The sequence below is a fragment of the Budorcas taxicolor genome, chromosome 14 (assembly GCF_023091745.1).
Source record: "Budorcas taxicolor isolate Tak-1 chromosome 14, Takin1.1, whole genome shotgun sequence".
In the NCBI taxonomy this organism is placed as follows: domain Eukaryota; kingdom Metazoa; phylum Chordata; class Mammalia; order Artiodactyla; family Bovidae; genus Budorcas; species Budorcas taxicolor.
Window position 1 is genome coordinate 64,776,971 of NC_068923.1, and position 26,156 is coordinate 64,803,126.

The 26,156-nt window shown below is 36.4% G+C and overlaps 1 protein-coding gene across 1 annotated transcript in view; it reads left to right on the plus strand.

Moving 5' to 3' along the window:
• Positions 1–26,156, plus strand: part of CSMD3 (CUB and Sushi multiple domains 3) — a 1,391,498-nt gene that overhangs the window by 699,002 nt on the left and 666,340 nt on the right. The window contains exon 11 of the mRNA XM_052651435.1: positions 16,072–16,193. Coding sequence (XP_052507395.1) covers positions 16,072–16,193 — 122 coding nt within the window. The remainder of the gene's footprint in view (positions 1–16,071; positions 16,194–26,156) is intronic.

A 26,156-nucleotide genomic window follows, 5' to 3' on the forward strand; every position in this document is an offset into this window, starting at 1 on the left:
GAACGACTTGATTAAGATAATTTGCCTGTAAACATATCAGTCTATGGAAACTCTTTCCTAGAGTTTCTTATGAAGTGTTAACCTGTTTCTGGGCCTCAGATTGTTTAAGTTTCATCCAACTTCTTTCAGTAGAGCAAGCAAAGGATAGATTAATTTTCCATTCTATCCAACGTCTACATAATTTAGGACTGATTTATTATTTCTCCTTTCTCTTATGGTAGGTTTGTGCCAAGACTTTTGTATTATATATATTATATAATAATTTTTATATCTAATTTTTAAAACTTTCACTTGGATTAATATAATAGTGCCATTGTACCTACTAGTTTCCTTGGAATAGGAATGAGTTGTGTAAACACAGTGAATGATCTTGAAAACTGACCTTCTATAGAATCATATTTTGTTTCTTGAAATAATTATTAGTATTTTTAAATAATTTTTTTGTATAGAGAAATATAATTTCTTGTATATCAGTATTTTTCATGTCCTGGGATTCACTGACTCAATTCCAAGAAGTAGTCTCCCAGTCCTTTTTTTTTTTAAATTTTCTCTCTTTTTCCTTTATAAAAATCTTGGATACCACTTTAGAGGAATAATGTACTTGTTGAGCAGTAAAAGACTTCTAATGAAGCCCCATTATTTTTGGAATTGGATGACTGTTATGGAGTTTTCATAAAGCCAAGGATTTGTCAAGCCTATTGGTATAAATAAAAAGATTGAGGAGCAGAAGATACTAAAGATAAAAAAGACTACTTTGAACTACTTTAAAAATTTCCTAGCAGTAACATTTAAGGTTAAAATATAGCCACAGTTAACACCTAACATGGAGAAGGCAATGGTACCCCACTCCAGTACTCTTGCCTGGAAAATCCCATGGATGGAGGAGCCTGGTAGGCTGCAGTCCATGGAGTCGCTGAGTCGGACATGATTGAGAAACTTCCCTTTCACTTTTCACTTTCATGCACTGGAGAAGGAAATGACAACCCACTCCAGTGTTCTAGCCTGGAGAATCCCAGGGAGAGGGGAGCCTGGCTGGTTTCTGTCTATGGGGTCGCAAAGAGTCACACACGACTGAAGCGACTTAGCAGCAGCAGCAGCATCACCTAACAATTCATGAAAACATATTTATAGGATTCAAAGAAAATATTAACACTTGGTTTGGTTTTAGGATATATTTGAAAGAAAAAAATATTTAATGAAAAATATTTTATATAACCTACATTTTGCTTCACATGCTTTGTCCTTCTTTGTCATGTCAAAAAATACTGCCTTGTATTAATAAGTCTTTTGAAGAAGAGTGCTTAATGATCTGACTCTTGCTATAGCAAGTCTCTCAAATATATACTCTCAGGCAACCTGTACTTTTCCTTTGTAGCATTGTAAAAGATTATTTAATTAATCTTAAAATGAGATGCTTCATGTTGTCTCTATAAAGTGTGAGGTATTTAGGAAGGCAAGGCCTGGTTTACAACTATATGATCACTAATTCTCATACTGTTGAGTGGACTCATGTATCTATAATAAATAACATTAATTGAATGAATGACTGAGTAAATAATTAAGTAAATAAATATATTTGGCCCCTATGTTAAAACTAAATAGAACTATATACCAATACAATAGCATAAGTATCAGTTCAGTTCAGTTCAGTCGCTCAGTCATGTCTGACTCTTTGTGACTCCATGAATCACAGCACTCCAGGCCTCGCTGTCCATCACCAATTCCCGGAGTTCACTCAGACTCACATCCACCGAATCAGTGATGCCATCCAGCCATCTCATCCTCTGTCATCCCCTTCTTCCCCTGCCCCCAATCCCTCCCAGCATCAGAGTCTTTTCCAATGAGTCAACACTTCGCATGAGGTAGCCAAAGTACTGGAGTTTCAGCTTCAGCATCATTCCCTCCAAAGAAATCCCAGGGCTGATCTCCTTCAGAATGGACTGGTTGGATGTCCTTGCAGTCCAAGGGACTCTCAAGAGTCTTCTCCAACACCACAGTTCAAAAGCATAAGTATATGGGGGATAATTAAGCAGAGACATTATTTTGCCAACAAAGGTCTGTCTAGTCAAAGCTATGTTTTTTCCAATAATTATGTATGGATGTGAGAGTTGGACTATAAAGAAAGCTGAGTGCTGAAGACTTGATGCTTTTGAACTGTGGTGTTGAAGAAGACTCTTGAGAGTCCCTTGGACAGCAAGGAGATCCAACCAGTCCATCCTAAAAGAAATCAGTCCTGGGTATTCATTGGAAGCATTGATGCTGAAGCTGAAACTCCAATATTTATTAGGCCATGTGATGCGAAGAACTGACTTGTCTGAAAAGACCCTGATGCTGGGAAAGATTGAAGGTGGGAGGAGAAAGGAACAACAGAGGATGAAATGGTTGGATGGCATCACTGACTCAATGGACATGAGTTTGAGTAAGCTCCGGGAGTTGGTGATGTACAGGGAAGCCTGGCGTGCTGCAGTTCATGGGGTCTCAAAGAGTCAGACACGACTGAGCGACCAAACTGAATTGATCTGATGGGGGAAAAGTATGTTACTTGACTTTTCATTCTTGTGTCTGGGCATCTCGTTTTACTTAAATCCAGTCTGCATTTGGCATTTGAACTGATCAACTTAAAAATATAGACACAGTTAAGTAAAATGTTCTTCTACATCACCAAATATCCTCTTAATTTTGACCAAAAATGAATGATCCAACAACTGCAATAGGCTGTCATCTATGGCCCTCCTTGAATAGGCATGTACTTCTTTGTCTCTATCTAAAGAATCCAGCTACAAACAATCTTAGATGTTCTGTGATTTGCATAGTTTTTTCTTTTACACAACATGTTGTTTAGTGTCCCCTTTTCCCTCTGCCTGGAAGCCCTTCCTGAATTTTTGATCTAAGTTCATGTGTCTTAACCTTTCAAGATTGAGCTCTGACATTCTCTCAAGGATACCTTCTATAAACTCCCAAGTTGTAAAAATGTCCACTTTATGGTCCCAAAATACTTATTTACCTTTATTTATCACTCATAATACATAATTAAAATAACCAGTTTGTATCTAACTCCTTCTTAAGACTTTAAATCCAATAAAGAAAGGATCTTATCTTATCTTATTCATTTTTGCATGGAAACATTCTAAGTCAATGTTTGGTATTGAATAAATATCCTTTTTAAATGAATTATAATAAATCATCATGGTGAATGGTGAAGTCAGTCAGTCGTGTCTGACTCTTTGCGACCCCGTGGACTGTAGCCTACCAGGCTCCTCCGTCCATGGTATTCTCCAGGCAAGAATACTGGAGTGGGTTGCCATTTCCTTCTCCAGGGGATCCTCCTGACCCAGGGATCGAACCCAGGTCTCCTGCATTGGAGGCAGATGCTTTAACCTCTGAGCCACCAGGGAAGCCCATAAATCATCATAGAGTATTCATTTCACCTTTCACTAGGTTGAAGGATTGTCCAGAATTACAAGTGATACCCAATTTCCCTACTTCTTTGATGAACTGACTCTTTTTCTTGCATTTTAATTGAAACATTTGAGTTATAAACATTGGCCTTTTTATTTCTTATACTTAGGTATATTTTACTTTTGTTTAGCTATTCATCAATTAAGTTTCTTAAATGTTTTCTGAGGATTTACTATGTGTTATATACTAAGCCAACTTCATGTCAGTCAGAGATAAAAGATATAGTTGCTGACATAGAGGAAAATAATTATTTGTAGGTAAACTTAAAAAAGTATAAATCTTCTAGTACAAATAAGGATGTGGAAGGATGAATTTTAGTAGGATGAACTACAAAATAATAGTTCAGATAAAAATAGCATGTGAAAGCTACGGAAGTAACTTAGAGAATGGTGCATTTTAAAATTACAAATCATCAACTGAAGTTTCCTGCCTTTTTAAATGTACAGCAGATAGTCTAATTTCTTTTTTAAAAGGAGGTCTAAACATTTCTCTTGATCAGATATACAAATGGCCAAGAGGCACATGAAAAGATGCTCAGTGTTGCTAATTATGAGAGAAATGCAAATCAAAACTATGAGACATGACCTCACACCAGTCAGAATGGCTATCATCAAAATGTCTACAAACAGTAAATGCTGGAGAGGGTGTAGAGAAAAGGGAACTGTCCTACATTGTTGGTGGGATTGTAAATTGTTGCGGTCACTAAGGAGAATAGAATGGAAGTTCCTTAAAAAACTAAAAATAGAGTTACCATATGGCCTAGAAATCCCAATCCTGGGCATATATCTGGAGAAAAGTATGGTTCAAAAGGATACATGTACCCAAGTGTTTATCACAGCACTGTTTACAATTGCCAAGACATGGAAGCAATCTGTATGTCCATCAACAGATGAAAGGATAAAAAAGATGTGGTTCATATGCACAATAGAATATTACTCAGCCATTAAAAAGAATGAAATAATGCCATTTGCAGCAACATGGGTCGACCTGGAGATTATCATACTGAGTAAAACAGGGAAAGACAAATATCATTTATTGCTTATATACTGAATCTTAAAAAAGTACAAATGAATTCATTTATGAAACAGAAACGGACTAAAAATCTTAGAGAATGAATTTGTTGTTACCAGGGGAATAATGGGAGAGGGATATATTGGAAATTTGGGATTGACACACACAGTACTATATTTACAATAGATAGCCAACAAGGACCTACTATATAACACAGGGAACTCTGCTTAATATTTTATAATAACTTCAGTGAGAAAAGAATTTGAAAAATAATAGATACTTGTAATGTATAACTGAATCACTTTGCTGTATACCTGAAACTAATACAGCATTGTTAATCAATGATACTCTGATGTAAAATAAAAATTTTAAAAAATAAAGGAAGTCTAAATTTTGGCCACCTCATGCGAACAGTTGACTTATTGGAAAAGACCCTGATGCTGGGAGGGATTGGGGGCAGAAGGAGAAGGGGACGACAGAGGATGAGATGGCTGGATGGCATCACCGACTCGATGCACATGAGTTTGAGTGAACTCCGGGAGTTGGTGACAGACAGGGAGGCCTGGCGTGCTGCAGTTCATGGGGTTGCAGAGTCGGACATGACTTAGGGACTGAACTGAACTGAACTGAAAGTCTTCTCTGAGATTTCAGTGAATTCCTTGACCGTAACTGGATACTTACTGTCAAATGGTTAATTCTGTCTTAAAGTTTCTGATTTTTTGAATTACTTACATTCTATATAAATTCAAACAGACATTGTCCCTAATTTTATCTAAACAAGCAAATAAGAACAGGTTTTGAATATACAGGTGATAGATAACTTGGTGATAACTTGCTCAATTAATCTTCTGGATAATTTGAAATGGAGGGCTGTCTACATGAAAAGTAGGCAAACAGCTTGAAATTGAGTATTACATACTCTTACCTGTTAAATTCTTTGTCCTACCAGTTGCTCAAGGGTTTTTTTTTAACTCTGACTTCTTCACCACATACCATCTTCCTACTCACATCGTATTCTTATTCCTTTCTTTTCTTCCAACTTCCCATTTCTCTTCCACCCTGTTCTCCCACTGGATGGCCTTAAGAATGCTATGGTTTCTATGTATATTGTACATGATAATTTATCTCATTCTATCCTACCACCTAATCTGTCCCTCTTATTGATGAACTTAGTTTATGTTGGATTTTCTTTTACTTTTATCATAAAGCATAATAAAACATTAATTCACATAAATCACATATCAAAGTCACTGACTTGATGCCATGTGTGCTCTCATCCTAATACCAATGGGATGCTGCAAACCTCAAGGAGAGGCCGTATCATATGTAAATATGACCTTAATGACTAGATTAAATTACTAACATCCAAGAACTAGGAAAGAAAAAAAAAAACTTTCATGTCTTGAAAATTTGTGTGCTTGATTCTCCTTTTTAATAGAAATTGCATTTGCTGAGTTTTAATCAGATTTATCTGATCCTGTGCAGTCTGCTTCTTGCTAATTTTAATTCTGTCCCTTTCATAGCCTCTTCTCTGTTTTTCAGTTCCCTGCTCTGGGTTCATTTCAGTATTATTCCATGTTTATATGCTTCCTTTCAGTGAAGACATGGATTAGACCTTCATTCTTCTGCAGATGACACTCAGATCTATTTGACGATTAGTCCTAATTGTTACTCTACTTCTGATATTTTATCAGCATCTCATGAAGACATGGAGACTAGGATGTCCAATTAAATGTTACTGAGCTGAACTACTTATTCAGGGATAAGTACTGCTTATTCAGTTCCAGGCACTGGTTTAAATAGGTTTTATCATTCACTTTCAGATGCATGTGTGTATGTATGTGTGTGTGTGTTTCATGACTAACAGTCAACAATATGAGAATTTTAATTGATTCGGAGAACTGTTTCTATATGCATTTATTTGAAGTTCAATACAGATCTTAGTTTATTAATTCTGTATTTTTCAGGTAATGAAATTGCATACTATATTAAATAGTTACTAAACAAATAAAACAAGAACAAAATGAAATTCTGAAATATTGAAAGAATTGTAACCATATTTCAAGGCATTGCTTAAATCTACATTTTTGGGTTTAGATTGTTATAGAGGAAATGCTAATGTAGGATTTCACTTCATAATAAAAATAACTTCATGTGAAGCTTTCCAAACTATTAGGAGTTTCCCTTCCCAGGAAGAAAGAATGCAAGAGAAAGATAAAGTATAGTTGAACATTGTCCTTCAAGAACTATGCCAAATATGATGCAGAGAGACTAAAATTCTGATAGTTAACTCATATATCTGTACATTATTTAAAGCTGTTTATTATTTGTCTGAAAACTTCACAATTCCTATTTATGTCTGTTAAGAGAACAGACACTAGTTCTGGTGGAATTCTCATTTGTCCTATTTTCCTTTGTCAACTTTGATAATAAATTTCTACCAAGCTTTTTTCATTTTTTATAGCATATCTTTTCTGATCTCAGTTAAAATTAATTCTTCAATTTTTTTCCTTTTTCAGAGCACTTTATTTGCTAGTTTACAAAGTCCTCCATTTTAATTTTTAATTTATAAAATATTTTTCATACCTTTCAAAGTATTTATTTTCTGTTTGAACTCATATATCTTTTGTACTTCCTATAACTTCCCACTTAAATTTCTAAGTTTCTTGACCCATTTGATTTTTCTCAAAGTCATTTTTTATCAGTTCAGTTTAGTTCAGTCACTCAGTTGTGTCTGTTTGCGACCCGACAAACCACAGCATGCCAGGCCTCCCTGTCCATCACCAACTCCAGGAGTGCACCCCAACCCATGTACATTGAGTAGGTGATGCCATCCAACCATCTTATCCTCTATCAGGATCAGGATCTTATCCTTATCCAGTATCAGGATCTTTTCCAATGAGTCAGCTCTTCGCAGCAGTTGGCCAAAGTATTGGAGTTTCAGCTTCAACGTCAGTCCTTCCAGTGAACACCCAGGACTGATCTCTTTTAGGATAAACTGGTTGGATCTCCTTGCAGTCCAAGGGACTCTCAAGAGTCTTCTCCAATACCACAGTTCAAAAGCATCCATTCTTCGGTGCTCAGCTTTCTTTATAGTCAACTCTCACATCCATACATGACCACTGGATAAACTATAGCCTTGACTAGATGGACCTTTGTTGACAAAGTAATGTCTCTGCTTTTTAATATGCTGTCTAGGTTGGTCATAACTTTCCTTCTAAGGAGTCAGTCAGTTCAGTTCAGTCGCTCAGTCATGTCCGACTCTTTGCGACCCCATGAATCGCAGCACGCCAGACCTCCCTGTCCATTGCCAACTCCCAGAGTTCACTCAGACTCACGTCCATCGAGTCAGTGATGCCATCCAGCCAACTCATCCTCTGTCATCCCCTTCTCCTCCTGCCCCCAACCCTTCCCAGCATCAGAGTCTAAGGAGTAAGCGTCTTTTAATTTCATGGCCACAGTCACCATCTGCAGTGATTTTGGAGCCCAGAAAAATAAAGTCTGACACTTTCCACAGTTCTCCCATCTATTTGCCAGGAAGTGATGGGACCAGATGCCATGATCTTAATTTTCTGAATGTTGAGCTTTAAGCCAACTTTTCACTCTCCTCTTTCACTTTCTTCAAGAGGCTCTTCTTCACTTTCTGCCATTAAGGTAGTGTCATCTACATATCTGAGGTTATTGATATTTCTCCCAGCAATCTTGATTCCAGCTTGTGATTCATCCAGCCCAGTGTTTCTCATGATGTACTCTGCATATAAGTTAAATAAGCAGGCAGGGTGACAATATACAGCGTTGAGGTACTTCTTTTCCTATTTGGAACCAGTCTGTTGTTCCATGTCCATTTCTAACTGTTGCTTCCTGACCTGCATACAGATTTCTCAAGAGGCAGGTTAGGTGGTCTGGTATTCCCATCTCTTGAAGAATTTTCCACAGTTTATTGTGATCCACACAGTCAAAGGCTTTGGCATAGTCAATAAAGCAGAAAGAGATGTTTTTGTGGAATTTCTTGCTTTTTCAATGATCCAGTGGATGTTGGCAATTTTATCAGTAGGTTGTTTTATACTTCAAACATATATATCTGCCAACATGGGTTAATTGTTTTTTCCTTAGATTATCCCTGAAGCATTTACATTCAACTATCTCTAATAGTAATGATCACATATTAATTTTAAGAGATAATGTCTCAAAAAGTGTTACATAGAAACAAGTACCTTGTTATATACAAGTTCACCATCAATTTTCTTATGTTTGCTTTTTATAGGTTTCTATAAAAGCCATTGGAGAGAAAAATGCCAAATTACTAGATGGGAAGGGGCACAAAACATAGAAGTAAAACAATTATTTTTCTATGTTACTTCCTAGTAATCTTTCCTGATCTGTTATCTACTTCAATAATCTTTCCTGGTCTATTACGCCCATCAGTTCAGTTCAGTTCAGCTGCTCAGTCGTGTCCGACTCTTTGTGACTCCATGAATCACAGCATTGCAGGCCTCCCTGTAGTATCTTGTAAATCCAATGTTATCTCCTAGTTTAGTATTTCTCGTCTCTTCTAGACTATAAACTATGAGGGCAGAGACCTTGACTCTCTTTTTTATCTTGCCACTTTCAGTCTCTGGCACTGTATCAAGCAGAATATCCACTCACTTAATGTTTTTGGAATACATGAATTTTCAGAATAATTAGCATACAGCATTCAGCTTTCACAAATTAGTTAAAAATATAGCATCTAAAAAAATCCACTAAATTTGAAAGTTCTTTTTTATTTTCAGTGAACAGCTTAATGATTACATTCTCTGGACAAAAGTTCTCAACTGTTCAATCATATGTGTTTTTATATCTGGAATGTGTTTGATTAGTAAATAATAAAAATATTAATTTGCATTGTGACATTAATATATTACATTATATATTGTGTTATCATTTATTGCCATATATTGTGTTATCATTTTATATTGTATCAGTTGCTATCAGCTTACAATATAAACTAAATATCAGTTTATATCATGGACATAAAAAGGTTTAAGTGCTAGATTCTTACTAAAATTTCTAAAACTATAATAAGTCTGATTTTTTCAAGCACCCAAGATCAAATACTTCTTGTTTATAACATATCATTTGCTTACTTCCCTACCATGAAATCCAAAAGAAATTTACATTTATAAAATTATTATTCAGTGAGGTACTATCCCCACTTTCTTTTTCCTCTCCTGGTTCTTACTCAGTCCCAGGAGATAGTTTTTTTGGAAAGAAAATAATTCAAATCAGTATAATAAAAGCCCTACTTTATGCTTTAATTAATCTCATGATAAAAACAGAAGCTATCAACTTTGTTGCAAAGCACAGATAGTAAAAAGAGAGTTCAGTTACCACTGGTGGCGTTTGGGCAAAGATAGATTCAGTTCAGTTCAGTTCAGTCACTCAGTCGTGTCCAACTCTTTGCTACCCCATGAATTGCAGCACGCCAGGCCTCCCTGTCTATCACCAACTCCCTGAGTTTACTCAAACTCATGTCCATCAATCGGTGATGCCATCCAGCCATCTCATCCTCTATCATCCCCTTCTCCTCCTGTCCCCAATCCCTCCCAGCATCAGGATCTTTTCCAATGAGTCAACTCTTCGCATGAGGTGGCCAAAGTATTGGAGTTCCAGCTTTAGCATCAGTCCTTCCAAAGAACACCCAGGACTGATCTCCTTTAGAATGGACTGGTTGGATCTCCTTGAGACAGATTAGAAGGAAATTATGAGTAATATTTACTGTAGTTTACCTCTGTGAGATCAGGGAGTGTTCCCTTTCATGTGGGGAAGTAACCACATCTCACTCCATGTTCAGTTCTCAATGAATACTAGAAGTTGCTCATCATTAAATACCAAACACGTTCAGTTTTAGTCATTTTAGGTTTTTTCCTAGCAATATTTATCATCATACCTTACAGGGCCCCATCAGAAACCCTAAAAAAGTAAATTTTTTGTTGGTACATCTCACATAGTCTAAGCTGTTCTGACTTGATGAAACTCACAAAGTTTGGGCTGTTCATGCTTATTCATTGTTATATGTGTTCATCATCATACCTTATTAAAACATCCAGTTTTCCAAACTACAAGTTAGAATTTCTAGAAGTGATAGAAACTCTACAAAGTTAAAATTAATATCACCTGCTTTGTCTACCACCTCTTGTGTAGCATAAAAAAATATAGTTTATTTCATGGCCGATGTCAGATTACTCTCAGAAATAATCTAACACTGTGTATCCACATCCCTGGATAATGAGCAAAGAGATCACTGTAGATATTCAAAGATATAAATGGAAATACTTCTGCTAGGGTAAGATCACAATATTAACCTACAGGTGAAATAAAAGAGAAATATTATAAATACACCTGAATTCACATTAAGTTTTGGGGAACATGTGTATACCTGTGGCAGATTCATGTTGATATATGGCAAAACCAATAAAATAGTGTAAAGTAATTAACCTCCAATTAAAATAAATAAATTTATATTAAACACAAATTTCCGTGTTTTATATGCCATCAAACCATTTTAATAACAATAAGGCTGTATCACTGAGATTGGACAACAACATAACTTCCAAGCTCTACTAACCTCTTTGCACCTATTTGGAGAAGCCATTAAGAGCACAGAGATAAATGCATAATATAATTGTAAAGTCACTGTATACCTGTCAGAGGGTGTGGGTGATATAGTTTAACTGTCTAAGTTTACAGGTGAAATAATGGGATTCAGATGGTTTGGATTTGCTCAAGTGTGAACACAAAGGAGGTAGAAGAGGCAGGGATAGTGGAGGTACACAGACTACAAAGCTACTTGGACTTCATCCTAATGATTCTGTTAAAGACACATCATACCCCTCATACCATACCCCTCATAACAAAGAATTACTACTTGCTAGAAGTCTTCCAACAGACCCAAGGGACAGCCTTAGAGCAGGAGACTATGCTCAGTTGTGTCCAACTATTTGTGATCCCATGGAATGTAGCCTGCCAGGCTTTTCTGTCCATGGAGATTCTCCAGGCAGGAATACTGGAATGGGTTGCCATGCCCTCCTCCAGGGGATCTTTCCAACCCAGGAATTGAGCCCAGGCCTCCTGCATTGCAGGTGGATTCTTTATCATCTGAACTACCAGGGAAGCCCAGAGCAGGAGACAGTAGAACTTACTTGTTCACAGAGCTGTTAGTGAAACATTTGTGGAAGAGAATATCTACAAAAGGGTGGTAGCTTAAATTGCCACTATATCCAAAAGCCAGATGGGTTGGGGAGTAGTGGGGAGATACCAGTCAGAAACAAAATCGAATCTTTGTTGTTACTCTCATTATTTTAGTCAGGGGTTCATTCATTCATTCATTCCTATATTTAATGAATATCTACTATGTGCCACATGCTGTTCTAGGCACTGGAGACACCATGGTGAATAAAACGAGTCCTTGCTCTCATGAAGTAAACATTCTAAAAATGAAAAGAGACAGTAAACAATTGTATATATGTGTGTGTCTGTACACGTTTGTATATGTATATACTTTTCATAAATATGGATATCTATGTATACAACTGTATATGAAGGTTAAAAATCAAAGTTTAGATAGATTATTCAGATAGAACAGACTATTAAGAACTCTTTGAGGAGAAACCTATATAAAGTGAGAAATACAACAAGTACTAAGGTCTTAAAGTGCAAATATCCTCAGCGTGTTGTAGGAATTGCAAGTAAGTGAGCGGAAGGAGCTTTATAAAATGTTCAAATCCTGAGAATATGTTGGAACAAGATCAACAAAGTCCCTCAATATTACAAAAAGAAAAAGAAAAGATTCTGGAAGAGAGACTAAAAGAGATACTTCAGGGTTCAGTAGACTCAGAGACAACTATAGACAGGACCCAGTTGGTATATTGCATGCGAAAATAATATTTAACCTGTGAATTGAATGTTTCTTACTCAACCAGAAAATAAAACTTTTGCTTGTCTTGCTTAAGTAGTTGAAACATTATATCTAGCACAAATTTAAATGCCTGAAGGTTACAGTTGAACCAAATCATATTTCATTGTATTTAACCTTTTTCGTAGATGTTCTTCCGAGCATAGTTAACTGTATGTGCTTGACCTGAGGGAAGAATAAGACTAAAGTATATTGATAGAGAAGCTAGGGTTGATTTTTTTTTTTTTTTGGTTTCTCCTACTATACTTATATCATTTTCTTGAAACAGCATTATCCTCCTTACAGATAATTACGTAGCTCACAATGTTTCCATGTATATAAACTCATTTCACTTCCAAAACAAAACTGGAAAATGATAAATTAACCATTATTCTCTACCTTTTTAAAAACATAGGTGACATATGAATAAAACATATAGAATATTGTAAAATAACTGCCAAAAACACTGAATTAAGATAATCGTAGATACATAGAATATATGAAAATTACATAATTTGTATCAATTCATTTTAAATCCCTAAAATCAGGATGTTAACATTTTTGTGAAAAAAAGCCTTTCCATGCAGAATGCAACCTTTCTTTCCAGTTATATGGGTTCTTGCATAGAACACAACCTGTCTTGGTACTTATACAGGTTTTATTTCATTTCCTTCTGAAATTTTTTATGCTTCTTTTTATGGAAGACTCTTACCTTTCTTGCCAAATGTTTTTAAAAATTACATGTTCACTTTGTTGCTTGTGTGAATTTGATCGTTCAATTAGAATTGCCAACTCTTACAGTTATAAAAGAGAACTTTATATTTTCACCTGCATTTCTTCTTCAAAGGAAGCTTATGTGACTAAAATATAAAGTAGTATAAATTGTAGATACATTATTAACTTTCTTGAGCTTAAGTAGGCAAATAGCGTATTTAGTTAAAAAATGATACTTTTTGTTTTTTTAAATTTTGTAGGGCTTTCCAAAACTTTTCCAACTCTATTGCATTACCTAGAACTCCTGAGATAATGTTGAGTGCTGCCATAGATTGTGAGCATCCATATTTTGTTTTAACCAAAGCGGGTTATGAATTGGTATGAATTGGGTATGAGATTTGAATTGGGAGATTGGGATTGACATTTGCACACTACTATGTATAAAATAGATAGCTAATGAGAACCTGTTATATAGCACAGGGAACTCTACTCAATGATCTTTGGTGACCTAAACGGGAAGGGAGTCTAAAAAGAGGGGGTATATATATATACATACAACTGATTCACTCTGCTGTACAGCAGATGCTAACAACATTGTAAAGTAACTATGCTCCAATAAAGTTTAAAAAAAAGGGGCGGGGGGAGTGTGAAGGAAAACATAGACTAGTGAACATGGAAGACTTAAAGAAGTTGCAGTATAATGCTCTCAATGTGGAATCTAAAAATGACAAACTCACAGAACCAGAGAGTAGAATATTGTTGTTCAGTTGCCCAGTCAGGTCTGACTCTTTGTAACCCTGTGGAATGCAGCATGCCAGGCCTCCCGTCCCTCACCATCTCCTGAAGAGCTTTCCACAGTTTGTTATGACCCACATAGTCAAAGGCATAGTCAATGAAACAGAGGTAGATATATTTCTGGAATTCTCTTGCTGTTTCTGTGATCCAGCAAATGTTGGCAATTTGATATCTGGTTCCTCTTCATTTTCTAAACCCAGCTTGGACATCTGGAAGTTCTTGGTTGGTCTAATGCTGAAGCCTAGCATGCAAGATTTTAACCATTACCTACTAGCATGGGAAATGAATGCAATTGTCCGATGGTAGAATAGCAGTTCTTAAAAGTGAGTCTTGAGGTGCTAGGTTAAAGGGAGAAAACTTCCAGTTGATCAGATGAATAACTTCTGAAAGTATAATATACAGTACGGTGATTTGTAGTTACTGATGCTGTATCACATGCTCAAAAGTTACTAAGAGAATAGATCTTAAACATTCTCACTAAACATTCACACACACGTACAAATGCTGATTATGTTAGGTAATGGAAATGTTAATTCAGTCTTCATGTTGTTCACCTTAAACTTAATGTTATATATCAATATGTCTCAATAAATCTAGGAAAAAATTTTGTGAGGCATCAGAAATTTTGTAAGGCCTTGATAGAACTTTGGTAGCCTAAAATCAGCCAAAGTATTAATAATGCAGAAATTGGAAATTGAAAACTGAACAGGAGAGAAGAAAATGGAATAGTGAGCATGGTAGACTTACAAGGAGGGAGGTAGCAAATGAAAAAAGCAAAGATTGGTAATTAATGTTGAGGGAAAAATATAATTAATTATTTTTTATAAAATAGTATTTATATTTTTTAAAATTTAGAAATCATACACAAACAAGAGAAGATTAAAAATAATCATAGAATCACCAGAAAGTTGTCAAAAATAGATTTATGCAAAATATGAGCTAAAGGGGGGGGGGGAACTTGCAAAAAATTACATTTTTAACATACTAGGAAGACACACATTTCATGATAAAAAGATAAGACTTGGAGTGGGAAGACCTGAGCTCAAATCTTAACTATACTAGTTACTAGTTGAAGATCTTGGACACGTCAAAATAACTTTGGGGACCTCCATTAATGAACTTTAAAATGATTATATGTAAAGTCATATGTGCATATGAAAAATCTAAGTTAAACTGTACATGATTTAAAAATACAGTGAATTACATTTGATGTATTGTGGGGGGGAAGATGACTTAGGCAGTATTTTAATGGAATGAGGCAAAAATTGCATATCAAAAGTAATACCACCTAGAAACTTTTGTGGCACTCAAGAAGGAAGTCAAGCCTCAGATACAGTGTGGTCAGCAACTCTTTGGTTAACTAGAAGAGAGATTAGTTAGAAAACTGAAGAACTATTATAACACAGATTTTGTAGGTATTTATTAAAATTACTTTAGTGTAGCTTTTTTTGCAGTCTGAATGGCCTAGTTCACAGTCCTAAGAACAGAAAAAGTAGTTTTAATATTGATGGCTCAATTACAAGTTTTATGGTATTATGCTATTATGAGTCCTAGTGTACTTAATAAATAGAAAGGAAAACACTATTTAGGTTGCTTAATCAATCCAAAGCTTTATTTCTTCCTCTTTATAGAATTTTCTTAACACAATACTGAATAAATATGATCTCTCTCTAATTAAACTAACCTATTTACAGTCATAGAATAATTTATCATGCCTCACACTTTTATTCATAACTATTTTTCAATTAATGTTTAAAATATGACTTGTGAACTTCAGGATGTAAAAACCACTCTCATTTTGAGAAGTCACATTAGAATGTCATTATACATCTTTCAGTGTGGTTGGAAAAGACTCTCATGCTGGGAGAGATTGGGGGCAGAAGGAGAAGGGGATGACCCAGGATGAGATGGCTGGATGACATCACGGACTCGATGGACGTGAGTCTGAGTGAACTCTGGGAGATGGTGATGGACAGGGAAGCCTAGCGTGCTGCGATTCATGCGGTCGCAAAGAGTCGGACACAACTGAGCGACTGAACTGAACTGAATGTGGTTATTATTGTGCAATTTTGAATTTAAAGTCTATTTGCAAGATATTTTAATGCTGTGATTTTGCATGTGGCACATGCTCACCTTTTAAAATGTGATTTCTCTTTTAGTGAAGACATGTGGCTCTAATCTTCAAGGACCAAGTGGAACATTTACGTCTCCCAACTTTCCATTCCAATATGACAGCAATGCACAATGTGTCTGGGTCATCACAGCAGTGAATACAAATAAGGTAAGTGAAAACCATCTCTGGTGCAAAAGCATAATCATAAAGATAAAAGCAAGGAAATCATGAGGGAAAGGGCAATAAAGAAAATTTATAGCTGAAGTATGATTTCTGAAATATTTCCTACCTATACATTATATAAAACCTACACTTATATGAGAAATAAGAAAAACAATTAAATACTGTAATTCTATCTCAACTAACATATAAATAAGAACACATTAGAATTATAAACAAATGTTTTCTGAAATATGCTTTTGCAGTTTGTAAATATATTCATTTTTCAAAGATACCATAAATAATGACTTATCACTTCATGTCTTTCTACTCGTCTTATCATTCAGGTATGTCCTGTTTTTATACATAGCTGATTTTCCTTTCAATGTTTCTCTATTGCCACAGATCACTCAGCTATTCTTTATTATAAAATTTATTAATGTGCTCTACACTAATAGAAGATTCATTATTTGGGGATTTCTAAAGGTTGTATTGTCTGTTTGACTAAAATTAGTAATCTGTCTAAATACATATATACCACAGAACTCAAACAAAATTATAATGCTGAATGAACAAAAAAGCAGGGAACGGTTAGCAAGGTTTCTGTTCCTTTTCTCTCCATCCTGCTTCTCCTCCTAAGGGTATGTAGCAAGGACCTACAAAGGAAGAATCAAAATTTGCCTCAGATTTTGTAATATCTTTTCTGGGTTAGATTAAGAAAAGGTTGGTGATAGAACCCATAAAACTGAGTCAAATTTGTGGTTCAAATTTAGAACTTGCCAAATAACAACTCTGATCAAGCTATTTAACTTCTCTGAAATTCAGTTTCTTTCTCTGAAATGTGGATAATAAGAACATATTTTTCAGTGTTGTGAGAAGTAAATGAGATACTGCATACAGGGTACTTAGTAGAGTTAGTAGGTACTTAAAAAATGTTAACTAGTTGTTAGATACAGAATATGCTATTTTCCAGAAAGTTCTGGGTTTTATGTTCATAAAATATAATCACAAGAGTAGCAAAGTTGTTTTAAAAATTAACTCAGTGGTAAATTAGACTTGCCTCATGGAAGAGCCCTGATTTATGAGTCATAAGAACTAGGTCAGAAGCCTAGCCTTCCCTAAACTATGTGTATAAACCTGGAAAAAAAATCACTAAATCTAATCCTTCATATGCACAAAGGAAGTCATTTTACTTATCCAACCCATGTCATCAATTCAGTTCAAATCAACAAATTTTATTTATTGAATACCTTCTCTGAGAAAATTATGGGTTTCTGAGGGAAAAAAAAATCAAGAACTACTTGAAAAATAAAATCACATTTACTGAACATTTAGCAACATGCCAGGTGTCATTCACAGTACTTTTAATGACTTATTTAATTTAAAAAATTCCCTTAATAGGAAAATATACTTTCATGTCTGCATTTAATAAAGAGGCTAAATAATTTGTCTAAGATCATGTAGACAGCAAAAGTCAATGTTATGTATCATATAACATGTGGGTTACTTACTATGACATATCTCACCCTAAGATATAAGTATCTTATACTAAGATAACATGAATCAAATTCATTATAAAGTATGGAACAAATGTTCTGTATTAATCTTGTATTGAGATAGAACTTTTTTTGTGTGATAGTAATTACCTATAATTTACAGAACAAAGTGGTGATTATCTCCTGTTCAATAAGATGTCTAATTTGCTAAGTTTAATTAGTTTTCATTATTGACTTACTTGAATTTTCAGAGGTCATGACAGTTCTCCTTGTTTTTCTTAATTATCTACGAAACTTTTATCTATTCTTTTCTCACTTAAAATATCTATTTTCTAAGGAAGATATATTAATGATTACTTTATTTACTCTTTTTATTGAAAGCTGATTGAGTATATTCATTTTGGATCTATTAGTTTACATTCATTGTAAGGTATCCTATGAAGATTCAAGCATTTTCAAGCATAACCCACAATTAATATTTAATAGTTTACTCACTCACTTACACACACACACACACACACACACAGTGTGAAAAAATAATTTCCCCTAACTATATGAAAGCACTTCTCTATTTTTTAACATGTTGTAATCTATTTTTAAATATTGTTCACATCTCACTAAGTTAATTTTATGATGCACTAACAAGTCATAACTGTGTATTTTGACAAATAGAATTGGAAGGTTTTCTTCCATAGATTGCCATGTCTGAACTCTTGGTAAGACAATTACTGGCATAAAGCACAAGCACAGATCTCTCTTCATTGGTTTAAACCCAAATTAACCAACATATTAATGCTTCAATATCTATGATTTTATTCAAAAATAATTGCTCATATTTTTCTTTATATTTGATAATTTAAAAGCAACCATTGGGGAAGATTCAAGATGGTGGAAAGCACATTTTCCCTCAGATAGCTAAATATGGGATAATTTCCTCTGAAGAGAGGATGAAAACAATCTCCACAACAAAGGGTGAAAGGATAACAACAAAGGGCAGGTAGGAGAAATAGAGATGCAGTCATACTAAGTACAGTCCAGTTCATTTATTCAGTCGTGTCTGACTCTTTGTGTATCATGGACTGCAGCATGCCAGGCTTCCCTGTCCATCACCAACACCTGGAGCTTGCTCAGACTCATTTCCATTGAGTCAGTGATGCCATCCAATCAGCTCATCCTCTGTCATCCCCTTCTTTTCCTGCCTTCAATCATTCCCAGCATCAGGGTTTTTCCAATGAATCAGTGCTTTGCATCAGGTGGCCAAAGTATTGAAGATTCAGCTTCTGCATCAGTCCTTCCAATTAATATTCAGGACTGATTTCCTGTAGGATCAACTGGTTGGATCTCCTTGTAGTCCAAGGGACTCTCAAGAGTTTTCTCCAACACAACAGTTCAAAAGCATCAATTCTTTGGCACTCAGCTTTCTTTATAGTCCAACTCTCACATCCATACATGACTACTGGAAAAAACATAGCTTTGACTAGATTGACTTTTGCTGATAAAGTAATGTCTCTGCTTTTTAATATGCTGTCTAGGTTGGTCATAACTTTCCTTCCAAGGAGTAAGCGTCTTTTAATGTCATGGCCGCAGTCACCATCTACAGTGATTTTGGAGCCCCCAAAATAAAGTCTGCCACTGTTTCCACTCTTCCCCAGTCTATTTGCCATGAATTGATTGGACCAGATGCCATGATCTTAGTGTTCTGAATGTTGAGTTTTAAGCCAACTTTTTCACTCTTCTCTTTCACTTTCATCAAGAGGCTCTTTTGTTCTTCTTCACTTTCTGCCATAGGGTGGTGTCATCTGCATATCTGAGGTTATTGATATTTCTCCCGGCAGTCTTGATTACTGCATGTGGTTCCTCCAGCCCAGCGTTTCTCATGATGTTCTCTGCATATAAGTTAAATGAGCAGAGTGGCAATGTACTGCCTTGCTGTACTCCTTTTCCTATTTGGAACCAGTCTCTTGTTCCATGTCCAGTTCTGACTGTTGCTTCCTGACCTGCATACACATTTCTCAAGAGGCATATCAGGTGTCCTGGTATTCCCATCTTTTTCAGAATTTTCTACAGTTTATTTTGATCCACACAGTCAAAGGCTTTGGCATAGTCAAAAAAGAAGAAATAGAGTTTTTCTGGATTTTTTTTGGCTTTTTTGATGATCCAGTGAACATTGGCAATTTGATCTCTGGTTCCTCTGCCTTTTCTAAAACCAGTTTGAACATCTGGAAGTTCACAGTTCACATATTGTTGAAGCCTGAGTTGGAGAATTTTGAGCATTACTGTACTAGCACATGAGATGAGTGCAGTTGTGTGGTATTGTGAGCATTCTTTGGCATTGCCTTTCTTTGGGACTGGAATGAAAACTGACCTTTTCCAGTCCTGTGGCCACTGCTGAGTTTTCCAAATTGGCTGGACTATTGAGTGCAACACTTTTACAGCATCATATTTTAGGATTTGAACTAGCTCAGCTAGAATTCCATCACCTCCACTAGCTTTGTTTATAGTGATGCTTCCTAAGGTCCTTTTGACTTCTCATTTCAGGTTGTCTGGCTCTAGGTGAGTGATCACACCATCGTGATTATCTGGGTCATGAAGATCTTCTTTGTATAGTTCTTCTATGTGTTCTTGCCACCTCTTCTTAACATCTTCTGCTTCTGTCAAGTCCACACCATTTCTGAAGGGCCAGGCTTGTTCTGTTGGGCAGGGCAATTCTCAGAAGTTGGGCTTCCCTGGTGGCTCAGAGGGTAAAGCATCTGCCTACAATGCGGGAGACCTGGGTTCAATCCCTGGGTTGGGAAGATCCTCTGGAGAAGGAAATGGCAACCCACTCCAGTACTCTTGCCTGGAAACTCCCATGGTCTGTGAAGCCTAATAGGCTACAGTCCATGGGGTCACAAAGAGTGGGACACCACTGAGCGACTTCACTTCACTTCATTCTCAGTAAATCTTTGATCTAATTTTGTGTTGATGGGAGGGGCTGTGTTCCCTCCCTGTTGTTTTACCTGAGAGCAAACTATGGTGGAGGTAATGAAGATAGTGTGACCTCTTTCATAAGGTCCCATGAACCAAGAAACTGACCTAGACTTCCCTGTGTATCCAGGATTCTCTGGCATAGGCAAGAGTCAGGGGCACTGAGTGCAGCAGTGCACCATACCAAGGGAAAAAAAAAAAAAAAAAAAAGGCAAAGCAACATAGCATATCCTAGCCATAGCAGTTCACAGTCTTGTAGGCACAAGGTATGGATAGTTACCCTGAGAAGCAAGAGATTTCAACTTCACCTCATGCACCCCAACCCTAAGATCCTTCATAAGAAAGATAAGTCCCCAAAACATCACAAAACCATCTGGAATGTGATTCTGTCCACCAGTGTCCAGCAGCTACTTTGACCAGGGCCTTCAGCCATTAGAGGCCAGCTTTGCCCACAAGCACACTTCGGGAGCAGCTGCAGCCCCTCTGCAGCAGGATTGTGCATGCAGTCTACATAGGAGACAGCTTTCTGGAAAATAGTATATTCTGTATCTAATAATAATGGGTTAACATTTTTAAGTACTTATTAACTCTACTAAGTACTCTATATGCATTTACCTCAGTTACTTCCCACAGCACTGAAGTATATGCTCTTTTATCCACATTTCATAAAGAAATGGAATTTCAGAGGGCAAGAAACTGATATGATACTTATTTCAGAAAAATAGATTTTAAAACAAAGACTATAATAAAAGACAATGGAGTCATTTTACCAATAAGATATAGCATTTATAAATGTATATGTACCTAACATAACACTGAAATATATAAAGCAAATACCAGCATACTTACAAAGGGAAATTGAAAGCAATACCATAATAATAAGGGAGTTTTAACAACTCAGTTACATCACTAGGCAGGTCATCCTGGCAGACAATCAATAAAGAAACTGTGTGTGTGTCTTAGTTGTTCAGTTGTGTCTAACTCGTTGTGACCCTGTGGACTCTAGCCTACCAGGCTGCTCTGTCCGTGGAGTTCCCCAGGCAAGAATACTGGAGTGGGCTGCCATTCCCTTCTCCAAGGGATCTTTCCAACCAAGGGATTGAACTTGGGCCTCATTCCTTGAAGGCAAATTCTTTACTCTCTGGATAGACCTAAACAATACCCTGCATCAAATGAATTTGATAGATATATTGAACACCCTATCCAAAATCAGCAGAATAGAAATTCTTGTCTATGGAACAAGACACACATGGAACATTCTCCAAGATAGTTCACATGTTAGGTCACAAAACAAATCTCAGGACATTTAAGAAGATTGCAATCATACCTGATCTCAATTGTAAGAACATATAAATCAATCACGAGAAAAAAAAATGGTGAAAAAGAGGACAAAAATATGAAGATTAAGCAATATACTACCAAATAACCAATGGGTAATAAAAAAAAAAACTAGAGATGAATGAGAACATAAATACAACATAAGAAAAATCTATAGAATATAGCAAAGTGGTTCTGAGAAAGAACCTACACAAACAAACCTATGCACCAACAGACACAACAATCTAAAGAAATAGGTAAATTCATAGAAACACATATTCTTCTATGAATGAATCATGAAGAAAATAAAAATATGAATAGACCAACTACTAATAAGGAGATTGAAATAGTAGTGTGAAATCTCCCAAAAAACAAAAGCCCAGGACCAGGTGGCTTCTTTACAGAATTCTACCAATACAAAACTTTAAAAAATGATTTAATAATCAAGTTTTGTTAAACTTTCACACACACACACACAAATAAATAAAGAGGAAGGAAGCCTTGTAAACATATGTAAATGCATTTAACAAATCTAGCATTACCCTGATATGAAAACCAGGGCAAGGACCACCCCACCACACACATAGACACACACCAATTATGGGCCCATATCACTGATAAACATAGATTCAAAAATCCTCAGCAAAATATTAGCAAACCAAGTCAACAATACTTTGAATGGATCATTCACTACAATCAAGTTTTGTTTTTCAAAAGATGTGAGGATCGTTCAACATCTTTGAGTCATTTAAGATGATGTAGCACATTAACAGATTGGAGGATTAAAATCATATGATTATCTCAATAGATGCAGAAGAAACTCTAGACAACTTGACATCCACTTATTATAGAAACTCTCAACAAAGTGAATATAGAGGGAACTTAACCTCAACATAATTTAGGCTTATATGAAAAATCCAAAGCTAATCACATTCAACAGTGAAAAACTGAAAGCTTTTCCTATAAATCAGGAAAAGGCAAAGATGCCCAACCTTACCATTTTTATTCAACACAGTGCTGTAAATCCTAGCCACAGCAACTAGGCAAGAGTAAAAGAATAATAAAAGTCATCTAATTGGAAAGGAAGAAGTAAAACTGTCACTATTTGCAGATGACTTAATGTTGCAAATAGAAAACTCTAAAGACTCCACTTAAAAAAAAAAGAACTAATAATTGGCAAATCAAAGGATACAAAAATCAATCAATAAAAGTATGCTGTGGAGAAATTTAGAAAATAATTACATTTATAATGACATCAAATAAAATACAAACATGTAAATTTAACCAAAGAGGTAAAAAACATTTATGGGGGGCAAGGGGGATGCTCAGTTGTTAAGTCGTGTCCAACTCCTTGTGACCCCATGAACTGTAGCCCACCAAGTTCATCTCTTTATGAGATTTTCCAAGCAAGAATACTGTAGTGGGTTCCCATTTCCTTCTCCAGGAGATCTTTTCAATTCAGGGATCAAACCTGGGTCCCCTGCATCTCTTGCATAGGCAGGTATATTCTTTACCACTGAGCCGCCTGGGAAGTCCAGAAAGACTTATCTACTGAAAATTATAAGACAGTGATGAAATAATTTGAAAAAGATAGAGTGGAAAAATATTTCATGCCCATGGATTGAAAGAATTAATATTGTTAAAGTGTCCATTCTACCCAAATAAATCTACTGATTCAATGCAGTGCTTATAAATACCAATAACATATTTCACAGAGCTATAACACACATATTTACCCATGAGCATTATGGGGACTAGGGGTGCTGACTGCTGCACAATTGAAAATGTGCATATAACTTTACAGTCAGACTTTTCTGTACCATGGTTTCTTATCTGCAGATGAATCAACTCTAGTACTATGTTGTTGTTCAATTGGCCGTTAGTGTCCAACTCTTTGCAACCCCATGGACTGCAGCATGGCCAGCTTCCCTGTCTTTCACTATCTTCTGGTGTTTGCTCAAACTAATGTCCATTGAGTTGATGATGCTATCCAACCATTTCATCCTGTGTAGCCCCTTCCCCTCCTGCCCTTTGGTCTTTCCTAGCATCAGAGTCTTCCAATGGGTTGGCTCTTCATATCAGGTGGCCAAAGTATTGGAGCTTCAGCTTCAGCATCAGTCCTTCCAGTGAATATTCAGAGTTGATTTCTTTTAGGATTGACTGGCTTGATCTCTTTGGTGTCCAAGGGACCCTCAAGAGTCTTGTCTAGCATCACATTGCAAAAGCATCAGTTCTTCAGTTCTCAGCCTTCTTTATGGTCCAACTCTCACATCCACACATGACTACTGGAAAAATCATAGCTTTGACTAGATTGACCTTTGTCAGCAAAGTGATATCTCTGTTTTTTAATATATTATCTAGGTTTACTATAGCTTTTCTTCCAAAGAGCAAGCATCTTTCAATTTCATGGCTGCAGTCACTGCCTACAGTTATTTTGGAGTTCAAGAAAATAAAAGCTGTCACTGTTTCTATTGTTTCTGTATCTGTTTGTCATGAAGTAATGGGACCAGGTACCTTGATCTTAGTTTTTTTAATGTTGAGTTTTAAGGCAGCTTTTCCACTCTGTTCTTTCAAATTTATCAAGAGGCTCTTTGGTTCCTCTTCATTTTCTGCTATAAGGGTTGTGTCATCTGCATATCTGACCACATGCCACACTTTTTGGCATAAGTACTCTTGGAGGAAGTCACTATTAGTCCCACCATAGAGCGGCCAGGTGAGCAACCCACAGACAGGAGAACAGCTATTTCAAAGAAGTTCTCGCACTGTTGCAAAATTCTAGGTCCCACAGCGGAGTTCCCAACCTGTGGATCCAGCATAAAGCACAGGGATTCCCCTGGGAATCTGAGTTTGAAGGTCAGCATGATTTGATTTACAGAACTTCTACAGGTCTAGGGAAAGAGAGACTGTTGGTGGGTGGTGGGGGCATAAATGAAACCTTGTGCACACAAGGACCCAGAAGAAAGAAACAGTGACCCCAAAGAGACTAAACAAGACTTGCCTGTGAGTGTTTGAAAGTCTTGGGTGGAGATGTGGCCTGCTGTGGGTCAGGGGCACTGGCAGCAGCAGTCCTGGAAGGTACAGCATGCTGGCATAAGTCCTCTTGGAGAACATTTCCATTATTCCTACCGTGGAGCCTATAGCCTACCATCAAGACTACAGACTCTAAGACTGGGCCATCTCAGGCCAAACTACAGGGAGGGAGCACAGCCCTACTCACCAGCAGAAAATTGGATTAAAGATTTACTGAGCATGGCCTTACCACTAGAGCAAAACCCAGTTTTATCCATAGATAGTCCCTCCCATCAGGAAGCTTGTACAAACCTCTTATCCTCATCCATCAGGGAGAAGACAGAATGTAGTACTATAGTACATATTTATTGAAAAAATCTCCACTTACAAAAGAAACTATACGGTTCAAACACATGAAGGATCAGCTTTAATTCTAAACTTTGTATAGAACCACAGAAGACCCCAAAATAACCAAAACAATCTTGAGAAAGAATTATGGAGGTATCAAATTCCCTGATTTCAAGCCATAATGCAAATATATAATAATAAAAACAGTGTGACACTGGAACAAAAAACAGACACAGAGGTCAATGGAATGGATTTGAGAGCCTGGAAATAAATCACACTTATACTGACAGCTACTCTAGGACATGGGAGAAGAAAATGGCAACCTACTTCGGTATTCTTGTCTGGAAAATTCCATGGATGGAAGAGCCTAGTGGGCTACAGTCCTTGGGGGTCACAAAGAGTTGAACACGACTGAGCGACTTCATGCACGCACTCAATCTTAGACAAAGGATCAAAGGATAAAGGGCAGTCGTTTCAATAAATAGTGTTAGGAAATTTGGACAGACACATACAGAGAGTGAAAATAGACCACTAACTTACACAGTGTACACACACACACACACACATACACAAACTCAAAATAGATTAAAGACTTGAATGTATAACCTGAACTCTTAAAATTCCTAGAATAAAATGTATGCGGTAATCTCATTGATGGTGGTCTTCATGATGTTTTTGTAGTGTGAAAGTCACTCAGTTGTTTCTGACTCTCTGAGACCCTGTGGACTGTAGCCTGCCAGGCTCCTCTGTCCTTGGATTCTCCAGGCAAGAATAGTGAAGTGGGTAGCAGTTCCCTTCTCCAAGAGATCCTCCCAACCCAGGGATCAGACCCAGG